Source organism: Amblyomma maculatum, chromosome 9, assembly GCF_055883805.1.
Source record: "Amblyomma maculatum isolate TAMU_Amacu chromosome 9, ASM5588380v1, whole genome shotgun sequence".
NCBI classification, from domain to species: Eukaryota; Metazoa; Arthropoda; class Arachnida; order Ixodida; family Ixodidae; genus Amblyomma; species Amblyomma maculatum.
Window position 1 is genome coordinate 12,201,086 of NC_139352.1, and position 20,429 is coordinate 12,221,514.

The 20,429-nt window shown below is 45.5% G+C and overlaps 1 protein-coding gene across 2 annotated transcripts in view; it reads right to left on the reverse strand.

Annotated features, from left to right (window-relative positions):
* Positions 1–9,438: 9,438 nt before the first annotated feature.
* LOC146178325 (protein tudor-like) overlaps positions 9,439–20,429 on the reverse strand; it is a 29,583-nt gene continuing 18,592 nt past the window's right edge. For both annotated transcript variants that reach the window (XM_084578140.1, XM_084578139.1), the window contains 4 exons: positions 16,668–16,958; positions 14,248–14,376; positions 13,685–14,135; positions 9,439–12,828 (listed from right to left, as the gene is read on the reverse strand). In XM_084578140.1, coding sequence (XP_084434266.1) covers positions 9,872–12,828; positions 13,685–14,135; positions 14,248–14,376; positions 16,668–16,958 — 3,828 coding nt within the window. In that variant the 3' untranslated portion in view covers positions 9,439–9,871. The remainder of the gene's footprint in view (positions 12,829–13,684; positions 14,136–14,247; positions 14,377–16,667; positions 16,959–20,429) is intronic.

A 20,429-nucleotide genomic window follows, 5' to 3' on the forward strand; every position in this document is an offset into this window, starting at 1 on the left:
GGAAGCCACGGGAGCAAGCAACCTTATTCCCTCCACACAGTGGCTCAGGAGACTCAAGTATTCAGAAACAATGCTTTCATATTTGCAACTTGCCAAGTAGCAATGACATATGCACGACTACGTGACTGTAACATAAAGCACCTGTTTTCCTATAGCATTGAGTCACCCTGTGATAGAGACTGAGACGTTTCGGTATCGGCACCACGCAAACCCGAAGTTTTCAATCCGTAGCATTACTTGGCTCGTGCCGTGTACGGAAGTGTGTGTATACAGAATGTGTCCGCAGTGGATATGTATAGCTTCATTCAATCATTCATCATCAGCCTGATACCCACTGCAGGGCGAAGGCCTCTCCCATATTTCTCCAATTAACTCGGTTCTGTGCTAGCTGCATCCACTTGACCCCTGCGAACTTCTTAACCTCATCCGCCCACCTAACTTTCTACTACGCTTTCCTTCCCTTGGAATCCAGTTTGTTACCCTAAGCGACCATCGGTTATCCTCTCTTCGCACTACATGTCCTGCCCATGCCCATTTCTTCTTATTGATTTCCACTAGAATTTTAGTAACTTGAGTTATTTCTCTGACCCACTCTGCACGCTTCCTATCTCTTAATGTTACCCCTACCATTTTTCGTTCCATAGCCCTCTGGGTTGTCCTCAACCTAAGTAGAACCCTCTTGGTTTGCCTCCACGTTTCAGCCCCATGGGTGAGTACACGTAAGATGCAACTGTTACATACTTTCCTCTTGAGCGATACCAGTAAGCTGCTAGTCATAATCTGCGAGTACCTGCCAAATGCACTCCATCCCAATCTTATTATTCTTGTTATTTCCTTTTCATGGTCCGGATCTGCGGTTACTACCTGTCCTAAGTAGACTTATTCGCCTACTACTTACAGTGTTTCGCTACCTAACGTAAACTGCTGTTCCTTCCCGAGGCTGTTGAACATTACCTTAGTCTTCTGCATATTGATTTTTAAGCCTGCCTTTCTACTTTTCCTGTCTAGATCATCAATCATCATTTGCAGTTTATCCCTCGAGTTTTTACGCTTACGCCGCTTAACGCTTACGCTTATATATAGCTTACGCCGAGGGTAATAGTCGCAAGCGTTACATCGTTGGATAGCCTACGTCGAGTACATTTGCACTCAGCTCAAATAGATATGAGTTATGCACGGTTAATTAGTTCACAGTGCAGAAATTGAACAGTACGCTACATCATTGTCACACATCGTTGTATATAGCTTATGTCGATATAACTGCCCTGAACAAGTTGCAGGCTTCAGCTGATTACCATTAATTAGGCAATCGTGAATAAATTGAACTTGACGCTGTACATATTAACACAAATGTTGTTGGGTAGCTTATTCCGAGTATAATTGCACTGGAATAATAGTTGATCTTATTAGCCTTAGTTAATTGCGAATAACAATTAACTTTACACTACAGCGTCAGGTCATACATCGTTAAATAACTTCGTTATGTTGAACTACACTAATTGTAGGCCTTAGTTAATAACCGCTAATTACGTAACTGTGACTAACAATTAATGTTTAGGCTACAACGTCAAGTCGTATATCGTTGAAATGGTCTTGACGAGTAGAATCCAAAATCAGACGCTTAACCACGCAAAAGCTATGTAAAATGAGCGTTAACCGAGGTAACGCACATCAGCCTCTGTTAAAAAAGATGAAACAGAGGCGAAACAGTAGCACTTTATGTTAACGTATTAACAGCAAGTAAGGAGACACGGAGACAAGTGCTTAAGTGCCTCCGGTAGTTTTCCTTCAGGGTCATTCTCTTGTTCAGATCTGCCGAACGTTTTGACAGCGCGCGAGACAGGCGCTGATAGGTACAGCTCTCGCGGTAGAATGCAAAAACTAATTCATCTCAACTGATCCTATATATATATATATATATATGTGTGTGTGTGTGTGTGTGTGTGTGTGTGTGTGTGTGTGTGTGTGTGTGTGTGTGTGTGTGTGTGTGTGTGTGTGTGTGTGTGTGTGTGTGTGTGTGTGTGTGTGTGTGTGTGTGTGTGTGTGTGTGTGTGTGTGTGTGTGTGTGTGTGTGTGTGTGTGTGTGTGTGTGTGTGTGTGTGTGTGTGTGTGTGTGTGTGTGTGTGTGTGTGTGTGTGTGTGTGTGTATTGTGAGCCCTCCACGGATCTTCTTTCATTTGTACATACCACGATCTTCGTCTTCCTCTTGTACATACCATCATCATCGTCCCGCGGCGCCGGCTCCGGCGCGCGCTTCTGTTTTCTCCATCAGATTAAACGCTGACACGGCATACCTTGCCTTGCCTTCATGACCTCGCCGTCTGGACCTGGCCTTCTTTCACAATATATATATATATAAAAGTGAAAAATTGCTTCATACTGTTTCCAAGTTTATTTGTAGTCGACGTTTCGGCAGGAGCCCTGCCTTTCTCAAGACAAAGAGTCTTGAGAAAGGCAGGGCTCCTGCCGAAACGTCGACTACAAATAAACTTGGAAACAGTATGAAGCAATTTTTCACTTTTATGTAACCTCTAGCAACCAAGTACGTCTATTTACTTATCCTATATATATATATATATATATATATATATATATATATATATATATATATATATATATATATATATATATATATATATATATATATATATATATATATATATATATATATATATATATATATATATATATATATATATATCTTGAGAGTAGATTATTTATTGATTTATTTACAAACACTGCAGGCAGCAGTGCTGTCTGGAAATTAGAGGGTTACAAAGTTAAGTTCGCAAAGAGCGCTCAAAATTTCCAATCACAGCAGGCAGGAGATTCAGTAAAACACACAAGATCCACGGCCGTCATATCAGCTTCTTAAGAAACTGTTGGCCGGATCAGAAAATTGCGCATGTCCCTTCGAAAAAACTCCAACCCACACCTCTATAGGAGCCAAAGACGAAGGAACGTGGAGGCTGTGAACATACGTCGAGAAAGTGCTTAATTCTGTAGAAGTAGCTCAACGGTGAACTGGAGTGCGTAACGCTGCTGTCTTCGTCTTCGAGGAAAGCAACAAAAACATAACCTTATACAGACGCGAAGCGCTCCTTTTTGTTCCGTGGATGCACTTGTTTGTTGTTTAATTTGGCTTTCGGGGAAAGCAAGGTGCAGTATCTCACGTCTGAGTGGATCGACACCTACACTTCTCAGAGGTTCATACCTCGTTGGTTCGAATCCTTATTGTTTCCCACCGCGCGCTCGCTAATTTGTAGACCGTTCGCGCACGAGAGAGCGGACTCTACAGAAAGAAAAGCTATGCTTCCCGCAGTTGCTATTTCCGCATTTTTCCCCATCTGTTTCATCTTTGCGAGGCCATTTGATGGCGTGGTGACTCACTAAAGGAATTAAACACGAACTTTTTATTTGTGCTCGGACAAAAGTTCAATAAACCTTCATCTGCCTTATGTGAATGTCAAGTAGAACTTCGTTACAATGTTCGAAGAAAGTGAATCGTCGAATATGTAATTTGTATGTAATTGTGCTTGGTTCATATGGGCTGTTTTGTTCCAGATCGAAATTGTCCGCAAAGCGAGTCGTCCGCAATAGCAAATCATAAAGAAAATGAAGAAAGAAAAAAGCCTATTGAGAAAAATAATCATCGTCGAACATGCAATTTGTATGTAATTGTGCTTGGTTCATATGGCTGTTTTGTTCCAGATCGAAATTGTCCGCAAAGCGAGTCGTCCGCAATAGCAAATCATAAAGAAAATGAAGAAAGAAAAAAAGCCTATTGAGAAAAATAATCATCGTCGAATATGCAATTTGTATGTAATTGTGCTTGGTTCATATGGCTGTTTTGTTCCAGATCGAAATTGTCCGCAAAGCGAGTCGTCCGCAATAGCAAATCATAAAGAAAATGAAGAAAGAAAAAAGCCTATTGAGAAAAATAATCCTCGTCGAATATGCAATTTGTATCTAATTGTGCTTGGTTTATATGTGCTGTTTTGTTCCAGATCGAAATTGTCCGCAAAACGAGTCGTCCGCAACAGCTAATCATAAAAAAAAAATAAAAAAAAAATAAAAGCCTATATAGAAAAATAATCATCGGCTTCTGTTCAGTGCACTGGACAGTGCAGCGTAAATCAGACAAAAGCTTGGGCGTTCCTAATGATGTTATCTTGATCGCAATGTGACTAAAAAAACATGGAAGAGCTCGAAATTCCTTGAAGGCTGTGAGGAGCCTAGAAGTGTCCCATGGAGTGATCACGTTTCTCCTCTTACAGTGTTTACACACTCTGAAACACCAGTACTTACTGAGTCGGTTGACAGCAGCCGAATGCGGTTTTCGACGCACCACAAGCGACAGAGAAAATTTATTCACAATAATGAAATATGGCAAAATCAAGGTATGTCGGCATGGTACCTCAGAAATAAAATGCGAAAACCACGAAGATGCCATTCACACATCTGCTTATTGTTACTGACTCAAGAGAAGAGCAGAAGGATTTACGCAAATCCCTTGGAACTCGCATCGAATGATAGTAAATCGGGCAACGACAAGAGGAGATAGCCTAGAGAGGGGGACCTCCAGGTATGTCCTTCTCTGAAGTGTGAGCGGTCACCAAGAGAGGAGAAAATGCACTATGGATTCCCTTTCCCCGCATGATGCACATATGTTTGTCGGTGTCCAAGCACATCTGCATAGATACAAATTCAAGGTCGCAAATCTGCACCGCAGCAATGTCACTGATACCTCACACTGTCTGGTTTTACGTGAACGCGCATTCCAATTATGTGACAAATGCTGATATTCCGTGGTATTCAGCAAGGGATCGAGTAGCCCGGCTGATATATGCTGGAACCGCTTGGATCGGTAAATAGCCAATATGCCTAAATTAGGAACGAGATACTAACGAGATACATTACAGACGCATTAATGGCTGATCTCGCTAAGAAATCAGCCACCTCGTTTGAGGGAACACCTGCGTGGCCAGGAACCCAAACAAAACGGACTTCTTTCAAAGTGCGAAAAAAAAAAAAACAACAACAACGCAGGAATCGACTAAAAAAAAGTTCTTTGTGAGGTTTCAAGCGAGATTAACTTCAATAGACAAAGCGAGGATACATGGCATGGTATGTTGTGCAGAGCCAATCCAAAAGCTAAAAAATCTACAGAGAATATAGGAATATAACCTGGGATGCGGGCGGAATGACTACATGTCAAATCCTGCGAAAATATACCAACTACAGCTTTTTTCGTGGCTGACGGAGGCATCTGTATAGAGAACAGTGCGATGCTTCCGACATCCTCGGTTCCTCTTATTTTCCTGAACTTGTTCCATTCTGTAATATTTGGCTGCTTAAGTCGTCTAGTTTTGAATCCTTTACCAGCGTGAGCGTTATGATAAAGTGATGATCGCCCCTAATATTTTTCCAGCTCACTGTGTCTGTGTTTTTACGAGTTAGGTTGGGGGCTGTGCTAGCCCTAACGTTTGTATGTCTACCTTTAGGGTCTTGCCTAACGTAGCCCCATTCTTGGTGGGCAGCATTGAAATCCCCCGCTATTACGAGGGGGTTGTTTCTTGCCGCATTTAAGGCCTTGCGAAATAGAACCTCTGTGTGCTGTATATGTTTAAGAGGAAGATGCTCCTTTAATCTTTCTTTCCGGTAATGAGTTCTGTTAAGACCGCATCTATGTCACGAGACGCAATTTCGTGATTGGTTGCGGCTACATTTCTTTTTACGAAGGTTGTGATTCTGGATTTGTCTCCTCTGTCGCTTCTAAAGCTTTGGTAGCCTAATAATTTGGTCGGGTTTTTACAGGTTTCTTGTACATACTAGCTAATTGGGTTTCTTCGTTGTTTGGTCTATATGTTACTGCAATAGCGCTCGCTTCCTCTGGTATGCACCCCCGGCAGTTTTCGTCCATGATTACCGAAAGCTTTTTCTTCTAATTTTGTGATTCTGTTGCTGGATCCAGAGAAGACCACGGATGCCTCTTGCATTTGCTTGGTGAGATGTATCTGCGTCTGCATCTGTAACTGGGCCCCTATAATTTGTTGGATGAGCGTGTTTATGGTCTCCAATTGTTTATCAAATTTCTCAATCCGCTTTTCGAATTTCTTGTTTAGAGCACAGGATTGATCTTTCCCCCTTTGCGCTTTTGAGGGGGGCGGGGTTGGCCTGGTGATTTATAAGTTCATGCGTTCTGATTCCTCTCATTTTGGAATTGAGTCAAGGTAGGTTGATGGTTTTTAGTCCTTTGGGTTGGTCTGTTACCGATGGAGTTTTCACCATGGTTTTTTCAGTGAACCTACGTCACAGACATGCGCTAGCGATAGGTCCGGAATCCAAGAGCGAGCATTTCCACAAACTTTTAAAGGTATAATGAATAAAAAAATTGCCGTCGAGATTTCCAGCGCAGGTGGTAAAGGTGGGTTCAGACGAAAGGACCGGAGCGCGGACGGTCCGCGCGCGTGAGCACGGATCTGCTGCCCTCCTCCCCCGTTGTTCGTGCGCGCTGCCTTTCTACCGAGAGTTTCAGCATGGACGCCGAGCGAAACTGTCGTCTCGCTGCTCTGGCTTTTCTACGCGAAGTGTGCGAGGACGACGAGGAAGCGAAAACGCGTTCATTTATTGCAAGTGTTCTTCAAAATTCCATATCGGTCGGCAGCTCTCTACGAGCGCTAAAAACGTGACTGTCGCTTCATCACTGAGCGCTTTTTTCGCTACTTCACCCATAATCAGCACTGTAGAAACCGAGTAAAGCTACAACTCTGGCACACCCACAAGCACAAACGCACAAAAAACGATGCACTGCAGCGAACACAGAGCGAACAACGCAGTGCATGCACAACAAACAATACCCCGCTCGAACTGAATACGAGACGGAGGTAGCAGCGATAAAGCAAAAAGAGCAAAAACAATCTCGGTCCGCGGCGGACGCTCATCCGCGCGGACTGAAAAAGGCGCTTGGCATATTCAGTCAACACCTCCTATATAGGAGGTGTTGATTCAGTCCGCTCCGCGATCCGGGGCCTCGGACGGCCGCGCCGCTCTCTCGCCGTCGCTCAGAGCAGTGACGTGGGCGTCACGTGGGGCGCGGGTAGCGATGACGCGCGCGCGCTCCGGTCCTCCCGTCTGAACCCACCTTGACTATCGCATTGGGAGTGACCTAAAGAATCCACTTTACGAACAGAAATGAGCGGAAAGTATTTAAATGAATATTTCTCAAATCGCCGATCCTAGCGGGCTCCTATGAAAGCTCTGACAAAACCGGATATCACGTCACAACTACCCCCATTGCGGCCGGTCGCACCTGTTCATTCTTTCCCCCGTTACTTTACCCCGTGGCAGTCGCAAAGCGCAGTGACGGACATGCTTTTTTTTTTTTTTTTTTTTTAACAATACGCGCCCTCCGTACGCGTTCCCCGCGACCTCCCTCGCGTGCAGCATTCCACACTTCGCAGCATTGTGCACGGCGAGACGCGGGGGAGCCGACACTGCGTGTAGCCTAGTGTAGCCGGTCAACCAACTTCAGGTGCGGGGGAGGCGGCGGCGGGATCGCGGGGCCATGACGTTGCTGAGCGTAGTTGTGTCGTCACACCCGCCGGCTCAGTCGGGAGCGCGCTGCCTCCGACCCAGTTGTCGCTCAGGAAACGTCAAAAATACAACCATCCACTCAAAACTAACCCGAATTACGTGTCTGCACAAGTGTAATCGTGTCTTAAGAATGTAATTGTGGTGCTTTCTCAACATTCTTCGATATTTGTTCAGTATACCTTTTCCTTTTAAAAAGGAATTAAAATATTTTCTACGCTTCCCTCGAGTCTAACACTTCACTGTGATGGTTTTCAAACACAAAGGAAGCGCGTGACAAGCTTTGCACAACTTTGTAATACGGTGTCTCTACCCCTTTAAGCTGCAGAAGGACTTTTTGACGGGTTAGTACATGATCTCGATTTTTTTAGTGCTGAAGAAACAGAGGCGCAACTTTCAACATTATTACGCAGAATAGGAACCCAGGCACTCTTATTTTCTCTGGTCTGCATGAATGTGCGATAACCACCGCACTAAATCAGCTAAATTTAGTGTGGTGGTTATCGCATTCATGCAGACCAGAGATTATAATAGAGTGCCTGGGTTCCTTTTCTGCTCACTAAAGTTGGAAGTAGCGCTTGTCTTTTTGTGTTTTCCTGTGGTGTTTCTTCAGCACTATAAAAATCAAGTACCCCTTTAATTACAGCATTTTTTAACAGGGAAGGAGACTGCGCTAGAAAAACTGGCCACCGTGTTTGCGTAATGCCTGATGTATACCTGATGACATTGATGATACAGGAATCTTGGAAGAATGCATGGATTATGCCATGTGCTCGCTGGTATCTTAATCCATAAGAAAAATGACACTAAGGGCTTCAAAAATTATACCAATCAGCATAACACCTGCTTACTATTTACTAAGGTAATACAATTAGGGCTGCCTTAGACTTCAACAAACCAAAGAATCAAAGCCAAAGGTTTTCAGAAAGAGCACTCTACCATCGATAATATTCACACTATAAACCAGATAAAAAAATGCTCCCACTATAACTAGCCCCTATACACAGCATTCATTGATTACAAGGAAGCATTTCACTCAGTTGAAACCTCAGCAGTCATTGCAAGATCAGGGTGTAGACATGCCATGTGGAAGTACTGGAAGATTATAATGGCTGCACAGGTACCGTAGTTCTACGTAGAGAGTAATAAAATTCTCATAAGGAAAGGCATTAAGCAAGGCTACACGATGCTCCCAATGCTATTGACAGCTTGCTCAGCAGAACTACTCAGACTTCAAATATAGAAGCGTCCAATGAATGGGCTTACCAAGCAAGCCCCAATTATGTAATCTGGAAGGTTTGCGCACATTAATGTGGCTTCCAGATGAGTTGCGAGTAGTCACCAGCCCTTTTTAAAAACCATTTTGTAAACTATGGGCTCCACGCAAAGCCTTTTAAATTTCTTCACTCAAGCTCTCGAAAAGACCACCTCTATGGATTTCTTGCATTCAAATATTCCCTGAAGTACAGTTTCTGTGGCCCATTAAATGTTAGCATTAGAACCCTCATGTTGGAAAAGCCTGCCTGATGCCCTTGGCTGCCAGGTGGAGGAGGAAGCTAGTGGAAAGAATAACTATGGAGACAGGGTATGGTGTGCCACACTGATTACTGGATTGCATTGGGAGAGTAGAGAAGGGCACATCCATGCCACAATGATGATTGGACTAGATCATACCATCAGCACACAGTCTGTCTCTCACTCCCTGCTGCACCAGTCCCCTCTTTCCACAATATCCTCATACCCCTACAACACATTTACTGTAGACTTGTGCACTGACTATCCCTGCGTTCGCGCCCAGTATTAACTCATAAAACGTGTCTGAAAAATATAAGGTGCACCCCAAAAAAGTTTCATGAAAAATATGCTTTATTTTTTCAAACTATTGCGAACAAAACAGCACACACTATATATCTTTCGCCTTAAAATAACAAGAATACAGACCAAAAATGCACAATCCTGATCCATAAAATGCGGTTGAGGCAAGTTTACAATGAAACACAATGAAAGACTGGAAACCACTAGAGGGGCAAAAATATAGGATGCCCAATCTGTTTAATATGCTTGTCTGACAGCTTGCCAGTCAAAGTGACTTGGGAGATTAGCTTAAACACAGCGAAATGTTTATGAAAACATGAATATTTTGCCTTTGCTGTCCAAAGCAACCACATAAAAAGCAGAACTGCCACAACACAAAAAGGAACTTGGGCGCACTCTCGGCAGGCACTTTTCTAAACTGCCGGGATAATCCGATGCGCAGGCGACGCTTGCACCTTCATTTTCACGTGTCGCTTGGGGCTCCCAGTAGCTCTGCGTTGGTGCAGACGCCGGGGATGGGGCGATCGTCCGGGCTCATCTTACCCGAGCGGCGACTTGGAGTGCTGGGGCTCGATTCCGCCACGATGCTAAGAGGCACCTTGGCAGGCTCCGTGTCGCCGCCTGCTCCAAAGTCTGAGATGGCGACTGTGCCCGTCGCAGAGCTGTCGTCGGCTCCTGCTCGCTGCTTCGAGGAAGGTACATCGCCACCTTCGGGAGCCAAAGTGCTGGACTTTGGCGGAGTCCCGTCATCTCCAGTGCTGCCAGCAGCTTGGTGCTCTGCTTCTGATGCTCCATGCTCAGCTGACTCATCTACTAGGTTTCTAGTGTCTCCTTCAACTTCAGCTTTTTCTTTGGCGACTTCTGCAGGGGAAATCACATGGTGGGTCTCAGTATTGAAAATGACGCCTTCATTAGCTGCCACCTGAACAGCGTCCTCCATAGGTGCCTCAGTGGTACCATTGTCCACATTGTCATCAGACACAGAATCTTCGAATACAGTTGCCTCGCAGACATCTTCTGAGAATGTGCATTCTTCCGCTGGCACTGAAAGATCAGCTTCATCATGGACAGGTACTTCAGGAAGCACATCATCTTTGGACATCGCCGAGATGTCTGCCACAACTTCAGTTTCTTTCAAAGGTGCATGATCTTCACACATTACTGGCAGATGGCTCTCTTGCTCTTTCGGGAGTGTGTCAACTGTTGCTACTACTGGCAGGGTGTCACATTGCTGAAACTCTTCTAGAAACACCTCCTCTTCAACAACTGCTGTCTGACACCCATCACTGCTATCAGTTTTTTCTTGCTCAGCTCCGTTTTCTGCCACATTCTCGGATGTTACAGCACTGCTGGACGTTTTTGCTGTTGCCTCTTCCAGTTCCGACTGCTCAGCTTTTATGGCAGGTTCAATGGCCTTTTCTTCATCCTGCAGTATCTTATCCTGAAGGGTAGGCTCCTCACACTCCTGCAGTTCAGCCTTCTCTATAGGCTGGTCCTCTCTTTCGACTTCACCATTCTCAACCACAGAGTCCTCAATATTGCAGCTAACGAGATCTGCGGCAAGCACTGTGCTGTTCAAGTCCTCACCTTCCCTATTCGAGCCGATGTCTGGATTGCCAGCCCCGCTAGTGTCAGCAAACCCGAAAGGAGCCTCGAGAGTCTCTGCAAGAACTGAGCTCTGCACATGACTACTGCACATGGCAGCATTTTCCCTGGAAGCATCTTGTGTAGTTCCTTGAAGTAGCCTTTCCAAGACGTCGATGCCCATGTCCAGGAGGCGGATGACATAGCGGCCGTCCCTGTGTTCGAGAAACTCCGCCAAGAGAGATGTACCTGGTTCACTCTCAGCCAGCAGCTGAAGTTTCTCAGTGGCTTCATTGCCCAGCTTGCCTTCAGGGACATCCAGCGTGCAATTAATGGCAAACAGTGGAATATCCACCAGTCCATCCGGCAGAGGGCGAATTCCAGCTCGGTTGACGGCGTCTGTGTTTCCATAGTCCACGAACTTAACTAGAGCAAGGGCTGGACCTTCAGCTGTGCACTCGACTTCATCTTTCAAGACTGTGATCCTGTACGGAAGCTCATCAGTCCAGTAGACCATGCATGGCAAGGAAGTATCCACTGGCGTATTGTCATTCACAGGCACTTCAAGGAGGTGTTCTGCTAGGGATTGTAAACCATCAAGGCTATCACCAAGGTTCACATAGAAATCTGTTGCTGATTCGACATGACTGATCTGGACGACTACCTTCTGGTGAAGTGGAACCTCAGTGGTGCTGTACCTCTTTGGCAGTGGCAGCTGAGACAACAGGTCAGTCCCATCTGCAGTGAAGAGTCGGACTGCCAATGGCTTCAATGGTGCCACTGTTTCGATAAGTAGATCAGAATCAAGGACGAGCTCCTTGAATTTCTCAAGTGCACTCATACTGTCAGCAGCACTTACGCCGAAAAGCTGACACTCAGTGCAGAATGGTTCAACTTTGAGATCTTCCAAGTTCAGAGACACCACTGACTCCACTGTCTGCGCATTTCCATAGTCCACAAAACGCACCCTAAGGCCACTGCCATCGTCCCCAGGGCCTTCCACCCTAGCTCTGTACCACAAGCCGTCATCAGTGTAGAGAGCAGCATAAAGGGTATTGCTGTCAGGTGTCTCGACAGCTGTGGCAGCTCCAGAAGCTAACGCCTCCTGCAACTTCTCCCCCAAAACGTCAAGATCACCCAGCCTGGCCGAAAACTGAACGTAAAATGAGTTTAGGGCATCAACATGGCTGACAACAACAGCTTCACGACTCTGTGGTACTGCTGCATAAGCTTCCGTTTCTACAGTCTCCTTGCTCTTCAAAGTAGGTGTCTCGAACGACGCGCACGTCTTCTTGAGTGCAGTGCTGACGTCTTCTCCATCCACACAGACCCTCACGGTGACTTCTGGGCCCCAAGCCACAACTTCAACCTCCACTGGTCTATCAGACACCAACATTTTGAATGCGTTAACCAGGGCAAAAATGTCATTCATGTCCCTTGCGCAGTTGGCCAGGTCCTTTGCACCGTCCAGCTTGCACTTGTAACAAAACGGTGGCACTTCTAGAAACTCGGCAGCAATGGCTCGAACTTCAGGTATGCTGTCAACATTGCCGTAGTCAATGAACTGCACGCACGAGCCGTCTGCGATGACTTTGGCCCGGTACCACATCTTGTCATGCGGGTAGAAAGCCACACAGGGCAGCCTCGGCAGTGGACACACTACTGGCTCAGGAGCTTCTCCATAGTGCCTTTGGAGCCGGTCGGAGAGGTCATTCATTGCTCTTGATTGTTCCTCGCGCATGATGTAGAAGCAGGAGAGGTCTTCTACATGCATCACGAGTGCCAGCATCTTGCCAGAGATTTTTGAAAGCGGTGGGTAGCATGGCACAATTGGGCCTGTGTCACGGGCAGGTGCGGGGCAGGAGCGAGGGTCATCCCACAGACGAAGAGAGAGGGGGAGAGAGAAAAGCACATTCAGACAGCTGAACCACCACAGCAAGCGTGCAGCAAGCAGCAATGACTACTACGCCAGAGACAATGAATCCACATCCCAGTGCTTGAACATGCAGCATGCAAGAGCAACGTGCACTATTTAAGGCAATGATGAACACTGGGAAGTAAAAACCAGTGCAACAATGGCAGCATGTGATGGAATGCATTGTGTGTTCTGCGCTACGGTGCATGAACAAAATATGCCTCGACATATAAGCATCTGAAGGGAAGTCATTCACACTTAACACAGATCAGGAATTTACCCTCTCAAACTACAGCGTTAATGTCAGCAGGAGCCCAGTCAAAGCAACATGCGTACCTCTGGCAAATGCTTCGATTACTATAGTGAGCTTAGTCCCAGCTATACTCCAGCAATACCTTCACCACATCATTCCACTGTTAGTAACCTGAGCATGCTGAATGGTAATGAGACTTAATTTGCATGGCAGGTGTAGCCAGATATACCATCACTCCTCGCATGGTCTCGCATCATTGCTAGTGCTTCCATCCTCACAGGTACTTTCAAGATTCTTGGTGAAGCTGTTATCGCAGTCACCACTGACATGATCATCATTGGTGGCCCTGCTGCCACTTCTAGCAGGAATATCAACAACGTTCCTGCTATCGTGGCCCTCACTGCCATCGCTATCGTTCTGACTGTTGCCTTCACTGCCTTGTGCCTCATTATAAGTGACCTCATCACAATCTCCATCAACATCTCCATTAGCACTGCCATCCTGATCACCATCGCTGTGCTCACCCCGGCGAAAGTTGGGCTGACTTGATCTCCCAGGTGGTGACACTCTTGCTCGAGGCGGGAAAGGCTTTGGCGTGGTTTCTTCAGGCTTCGCTGCAGTTACCTCAGACACAGCTTCTAGCTCGACAGCTGGTGGAACAGTGTCGGCCTCAGCTGCTTCACCTTCTACCGCGGGTTGAATGTCAGCCTCAGCTTCTCCAGCTTCGACCGTGGGCTTGGTGTAGTTATCAACCTCCCCAGCTTCGACCGTGGGTTCGGTGTCGGCCTCAGCTGGCCCAGCTTCAACCGTCGGCACAGTGTTCTGTGCCAGTTCAACATCTGAGGCAGGAGGCTCCACTGCTGGTGGCGAAGGTGGAGGTGGCGGGGCAAAACTGTCCAGCACATTCACTTCGTCTTCTCCAGAGGTGTCAAACAGCGACCCAATCACCTTGGCAGGCTCAAGCTGCTGTTCAACCTGCAAAAAATACAATGGCAAGCCTGAAAAAAATGCATCTGTAGGCATTGCTATGCCCCTGCCTCTATCCTCTCAGACATGCATGCAGTCAGGGACACAACAGACTGCTCACCTGCAGGACTAGATCTTTGTACAGTATCTTGGCCGACAGCTCAGCAGGGTCGACGGGAAAGTTGCAGCTCAGGACACACTGGAATGCACAGCCCGACTGTGCTGTCAGCTCAGCTGGGATTTGCTTAACCTTGAAAATAGGGAGCGGAAAACAAAAACAAAAAAACGAGAAAGATTTTGAAGACGAGCCACATAATCAAGCAGCAGACTTAATTTCTGCAGCCGAATGCTTTTTTAGATGGTTCATGTAGGTGCATACAAGTTGATCAAATCATATGTGGGCACCTTCATGACCCTTGCTCCAGATCGAGGCGAATATGATCGCATGCAAACTGAATGCTGTCCAAAAAACGATCGATGAGTACTTCAAGACACTGCAGCAATAACGCCGGCTGCCCTGACGACACATACATAATAAACCGGCTGTCAGCTGCATACAGTTCTCGAATGGCCTTTTTCATGCTTTGATGTTTCGGAAGCCTGATACTTCGTCCTTGACCCTTTTGATTCCAGAAATATTCGTAAAATGGTATGTCTTTTTCATGCATTCATTTTTTCAGACTGCCTGAAGTTTCGAACGTTTTTGCATTCCCTAGAGGGTCCAAGAAATCGGTCGTTGACTGTATAGGTACATTTGGCGTTAAAAAACGCTGAGGCAAGTACAGAAGATTGCCACATTCATTCCTCGAAAACAGCCAGCTACAAATTCATCAAAACAAGTTTTCCTAAAAAAGAAAAGAAAAATCCAACACTTATTAACCCAGTCAGTCTACGAAGGTGGAGTACAAAAAATTTCGTCCAAACCGAATAGATACCAGTAATTTATGTCAAGGATTCTGGAATTCCTTTCATCTCACTTTCAGTGTTTTCGGTTTCCGGCTTTTGTAAAATAACTCGCTTTCCTATGTGGCACAACTAAGGCAGGTTCGGGAAACCGCGGCTTACGTCTACCGAGTTTGAGCAGACTAAAGGCAAACCATTATCAGCAATGACGACACTAGCTGTCACCTATGCAGAACCTCCCGGGCAGGCGTTTTTACCGGTCGTTTGATGAAATATACCCATTCACTGCGCCATGTAAAGAATACATTACATTAAATCTGAACAGCAAAGATCAACATCGAAGCAAACATAAAAACCGATTAGCAGTCATTTACCTTAACAAAAGCATAAATCAGTAAAAGCCACTATTAAAGTGTTATCCGGGCATTCACAGGCACTGCGACTGGAATTTTGACTATGAAGGCTGCACCTGCCTAGCTTGCAACGAAATACCTGCTTCGGTCATCAGATTCGTCTGCCAGCCACTTAATCCTATCCCTGTTGCAGTCAGCTAGGAAAAAACAAAAACAAAAGAGAGAGTGGACATGCCAGCACAAACTCAAACATTTCCAACGATTTTTATTTACTCTGTGGGAGCGGCATTACAATTCAGTTTCCCCTATTTTTCGCATTTGCTTGTGAATGGAGGGAAGAGTGTGGCTTTGCTGCAGCTGAAAATAGATTGTCATGAGTGTTGAAAAAGTATCCGTAATTTCGAGTGCAGAGTTCAAGGAATCGCGAAGCGATTTGCTGCTTTCGCTGCTGCAACGAATCCTCACAGGAGACTCTCTCGGAAGACGAGCTATGAAACATTTTATAATTTAACGTGATTAACTCCGGTTCACTTTGGCAATAGTGTCTGGTATCACCCAGTCTTGGTAGAACACAAAATTTTTGAAGTTCTCCGCAACAGTAGTAGTTTAACCACCAAAAACCGTCCGCCACCGCATTGCGCTCAATGCAGCCGAACGAGAGTGTGGGACCCAACATGCCGCCATAGAGAGCAGTGTCTTCACCCTGAAAGAGGTGCTGGCTATTGAGGCACCCCATTCATAGTTATCACTTTTTCTTCTTCTAAATGGTCTTTGCTTAAAAGTAGACATGTAATTGCTTTTATTCAGAAAAAGATATAAATGAATTCACAAAATGCTTGCTCTTTTATCAGCAAGAAAGCTGATAATAGTGAACTATGCAGACAGATTTCCTAAATATATCAGTGACGAATTAAATGTGTTCAGTGTATGAGAAAATCAGAAATCGGGGCTGTTCTGACTGCACCAAATTAGTGTTGAATGAATTTTAGCTTCGTAACCTGAAGGAGTTGTCCCCACAATCTTTATACAGGATAACATAGTCTTTGCTACCAAGGCAGCTCCTCCACGCAACTGACTCGCTATTTTCTCAGTACGGGCCAGAATACGTTCGACTCGTGGGCGTTTTTATATTGTGAGAAATACTGAGTAAGACGTGCACTACATTAGTCTTACTCTTTAAGTTACTGCTATGTCTCTCTTGTACCACGCTTTGCTCGTTTAAAAGCAAAGCAAAATATTACCAGAGAATAGTCCAGACAAGGGCACCACGCTCGCATGTAAATACCTCGGTGTGGTGCACCACCCTCGTGCCTCCCATGTCGACAAAGAACAGCTCCAACTTGGCCGGGGAGGGGCGTGACCTGACGACTGCACGTGCCCAGGGTGTCAGCACTTCGTCGCCTGAACCCTCCTCGCTCCTGGTGGATGAGGGCAGGCGTGCCACGCAAGCTTCGCCAGGGACTGGGTTCCGGAACTTGGGTGCTGCCTCGCCTGCCTCCTGGAGTGCCTTGGCCAGGGGCTCCACGTACTCCACCAGGCAGCACCACACTTCCGAAAGGGACATGACTGCAGTCACCTGTAGCGACAAAGACAATAGGTTACCAGCCAAAGCACATGTGCATGACCCCCCCTCTCCATCCCTTACAAAACAAAACAAGCCGACAAGGTGGTTGGCATCGCGCAACAGAAGAGATTCAGTGCATAGTCATATACCGACCAATTAGTGCAGCAACAGTGCATGTGCGTTGCCCTCACTTCCCTTTACACTCCATGTTACACCAATACCGCAGAAATAGGAAACGTAGCCAACAGCTGTCACCATAGATGAGAGCAAGAGAAACTACAGCATGATGCAGAGGTCACACACTACCCTTCCTAAAATGGTAAAAAAAGAAATGACAATGCTTAAAGTGCCAAGGGCAGAATAGGCTACGAGACTGACGCCCCACTATGAAATGAGCGACCACAAACAGGGATCCATTACCGAGCGTGATGAGATCATAGCCCTTCCTCTACTGCACCGATCAAAGTGCACTGAAGAGCAAACCAAATCTTCAATAAAGAAAAAAAAAAAAAAGTCAAGACAGGTGTTGCTACAATCATTTGTTTACACAAGCACACAGCAATGACTAAGCAAGATTTGATGAACTTAGCTGAGAATCAGACTGGGCACTTTTATCAAATCAGGCAAACACAAAAAAGGATGAACATGGTGAACTGTGGCGGGAGGAGTGCGCGAAGCAACCGGAGAACATGAGGGGGAGGGGGGTACCAGGAGCGCGAGCTACCTTGCCTGCGGAGCTGATTATGAGGGACGACGGCGACAGAGTGAACAGTAAGCCATGGGGTTTAGTGTCTAAAATCACTACATAGGCTAGCAGAAGAGATGCCTTAGTGCAGGGTTCTAGTAATTTTGACGCGCCTTTTATGTTTCACCTTCGTTTAAATGTGGCTGCCTAACAAAGCTGGGACTGCACCAGGCCCTCTGGCTCAGCGGCCAAGTGCCCTAACCATCTAGCCATCACAGTGCGGGAAATGCAAATACTGAGTTTTGCATTTACTATACTAAGTATAGATACAAACAGATGGCAATGCAAAGTGATTATTCTGACAGGGCATTTACAAGTAAATTTAAAAAGCTCATCGAAGTAGAATTTTAATGTGGCCATCCAGTGCCATGAATGATAGCAAATGAGAGTTTCATGACAAGATAGAACTAAATGTATATTAGGTGCATCTAAAAGAAAAGCCATTGCCTGAATATTCCGAACACCGGAACATCGTTTCTAAAAAATGGCAAGAAGCCAAAATAAACCTAAAAACTTGCATTTACAAAGAGACTGCCTAATTTGGTTTGCACAAAACCGTACAATCATAAGCAGCATCTGCTTTGTGCCACTCATGACAGTGTAAGAGCTCCTGCAAGTTTGCTCAGCTGGTCACTTCCTTTAGTCTTCGGCAACCTCCAATTAGATTCCTATTTCTCACTAGCACTGTCAAATTTTAGTAATGGCTGAAATACCTGTGCATGAGGCAAGGTCCATTTTGTGTATCCAAGTAATGTGTATTTAAAACAGCATTTTTTTTTTCTGCAATGTCTTTTCAACAAACACTTGTTCCCTTTTAAAGCACAGCCAGGTATCACAATGTTGCCAATCTGGTTATGCCTAAACGTGCAGCCCGGCTTCCTTTTTAGACAAACCAAGCCTCTTGATGGCTCACTGACATGAGGGAAAAAAAGAATAGCCAAGAATTTAAATGCAAGAAAGCAGTCATTTTGGAAAAGTTGTCATTGCAAACAATAGATGGAAAACTTTATGCAGATGTTCTAGTGTCTACACAGTCCTCCAGGAAATGCAATACAGTAAAAGCTCCTTAGTTTTCAAACTTCACGGGACCCGGGTAAAAAGTTCGAATTATCGAATGGCCTGAAAAAACTGACAAGGACCATTTGTATTATGGAAAATGCACTGTATTTACTCGAGTGACCAAGCCACCCACCCACAATTTTTGCCTAATTTGAAAGAAAAAAAAAAAAAAAAGGAAAAAGGAAAAAAAAAAAAAAAAGAGAGGCGTCAGTCCTTAGTGTTTCCCATGGTCCGCAACAAGATTTCCTAGCAGTGCGCCAAGATGCAAGGGGTGGAAGCGAACTTGGCAGAATGCCAGCCCTTTGTCCGGTTGTGGAGCCGCGTTTTCAGTACATTCGCCTTATCATGCCATGTGCGATTGGGCCGGGCGCCGTCTATAGCATCAAATGTCTTGGGTCTTCCGTTGACGGATGGAAGACTTGTATAAAAAAAAAAAGTTTTTTTTTTCCGCGTCCGTCCGAAGTCAGACTTTCATGATCGTTGCCTGGGGCCGCGTTTACAGTACTTATCTGTAATTCCGAATCAACAGGGCTCGAATTAACGAGTATTTAGTTGCAAGTTTCGGAGTTCGCGCAGGAGAGCAGACAACCGCCGCCGTGGTCGCCAACCCCTACACTCCAGCGCCGCCGGCCGATCAAGGCGCCATTTAGGCTTTACCCACTCTTCCATTGTTTTACCTGGTTCCATCTTCTGTCCCAGTTTTGGCTGTGCGCAGTGCAGTCTCTATGGCATTCTTTCGCCAAAGTTTTTTTTTTTTTTTTAGCGAAAGCTACACCGCGGTAGGTTTTCAATCTGTCGGTGTGGCACCGTGTTACCGTGGAAGACGAACGCTTGGTCATTAGAGGCCAACAACAATACCCCCTTCTCTCTCTTTTTTTTGCCACGTGCTGTGTGCCAAGCCGCCCAGATGCGGCGGCGCGTAGTTCGAATTGTCCGCAGCGGAACCGACTCGCGTTCGAACTGACGGGTTTTTGTACACATATCTCTTATGGAGCTTGGCCAAACCAAGTAGAGTTCGATTTATCCAAAAATTCGAGCTTTCACTGTATACAGAAAAAAAACTTTTACACCCCCTTTTCCACATAAAATGTTTTTTCATAGGGGTGTGTGAATGCTAAAACATCTCGTAATACCAGACCGAACATTGTAGAATCTGATCAAATGAATGAATAAAACAATGCAATTTGGAAGTTATTTAAACCGAATTTACTATGTCATAACTTCTGAAGTAATTAGCATGCGGTTTGAATAAGCACTGCATAGTACTTTTTTCCCTTACTTTAAAAAACAGTGCCCATCATACTATGATACTTACCACCTTACAGCAATCAGTATGTGTGGTAACGGTTGAGTTCTGCTGTACGGTTCATTTCTGTGGGGGCATTAAAGTGCTCATACATGACCTTTAAGACTGACAACGCAGCGCAACTTAGCCTGATCTCCGAGGCCATGGGTCATACGTGCTGTGCTTAAGGTATTGCTCTATTCTCTTGTCATCGGCAAGAAGTAAGTTTTGTAATTGCATAACATGACTTTCATAGAGTTAACATATTTAATTTGAGTTGTGGCTCCTTAATGGAGATTAGTGCTACGTCTTGTGGTGATTTGTCATTCCCCTTGCCATCCCGATGTGGTGAGCACCATCCAGTTCTCTGTCATGACGACCTTCTTTCGGAATG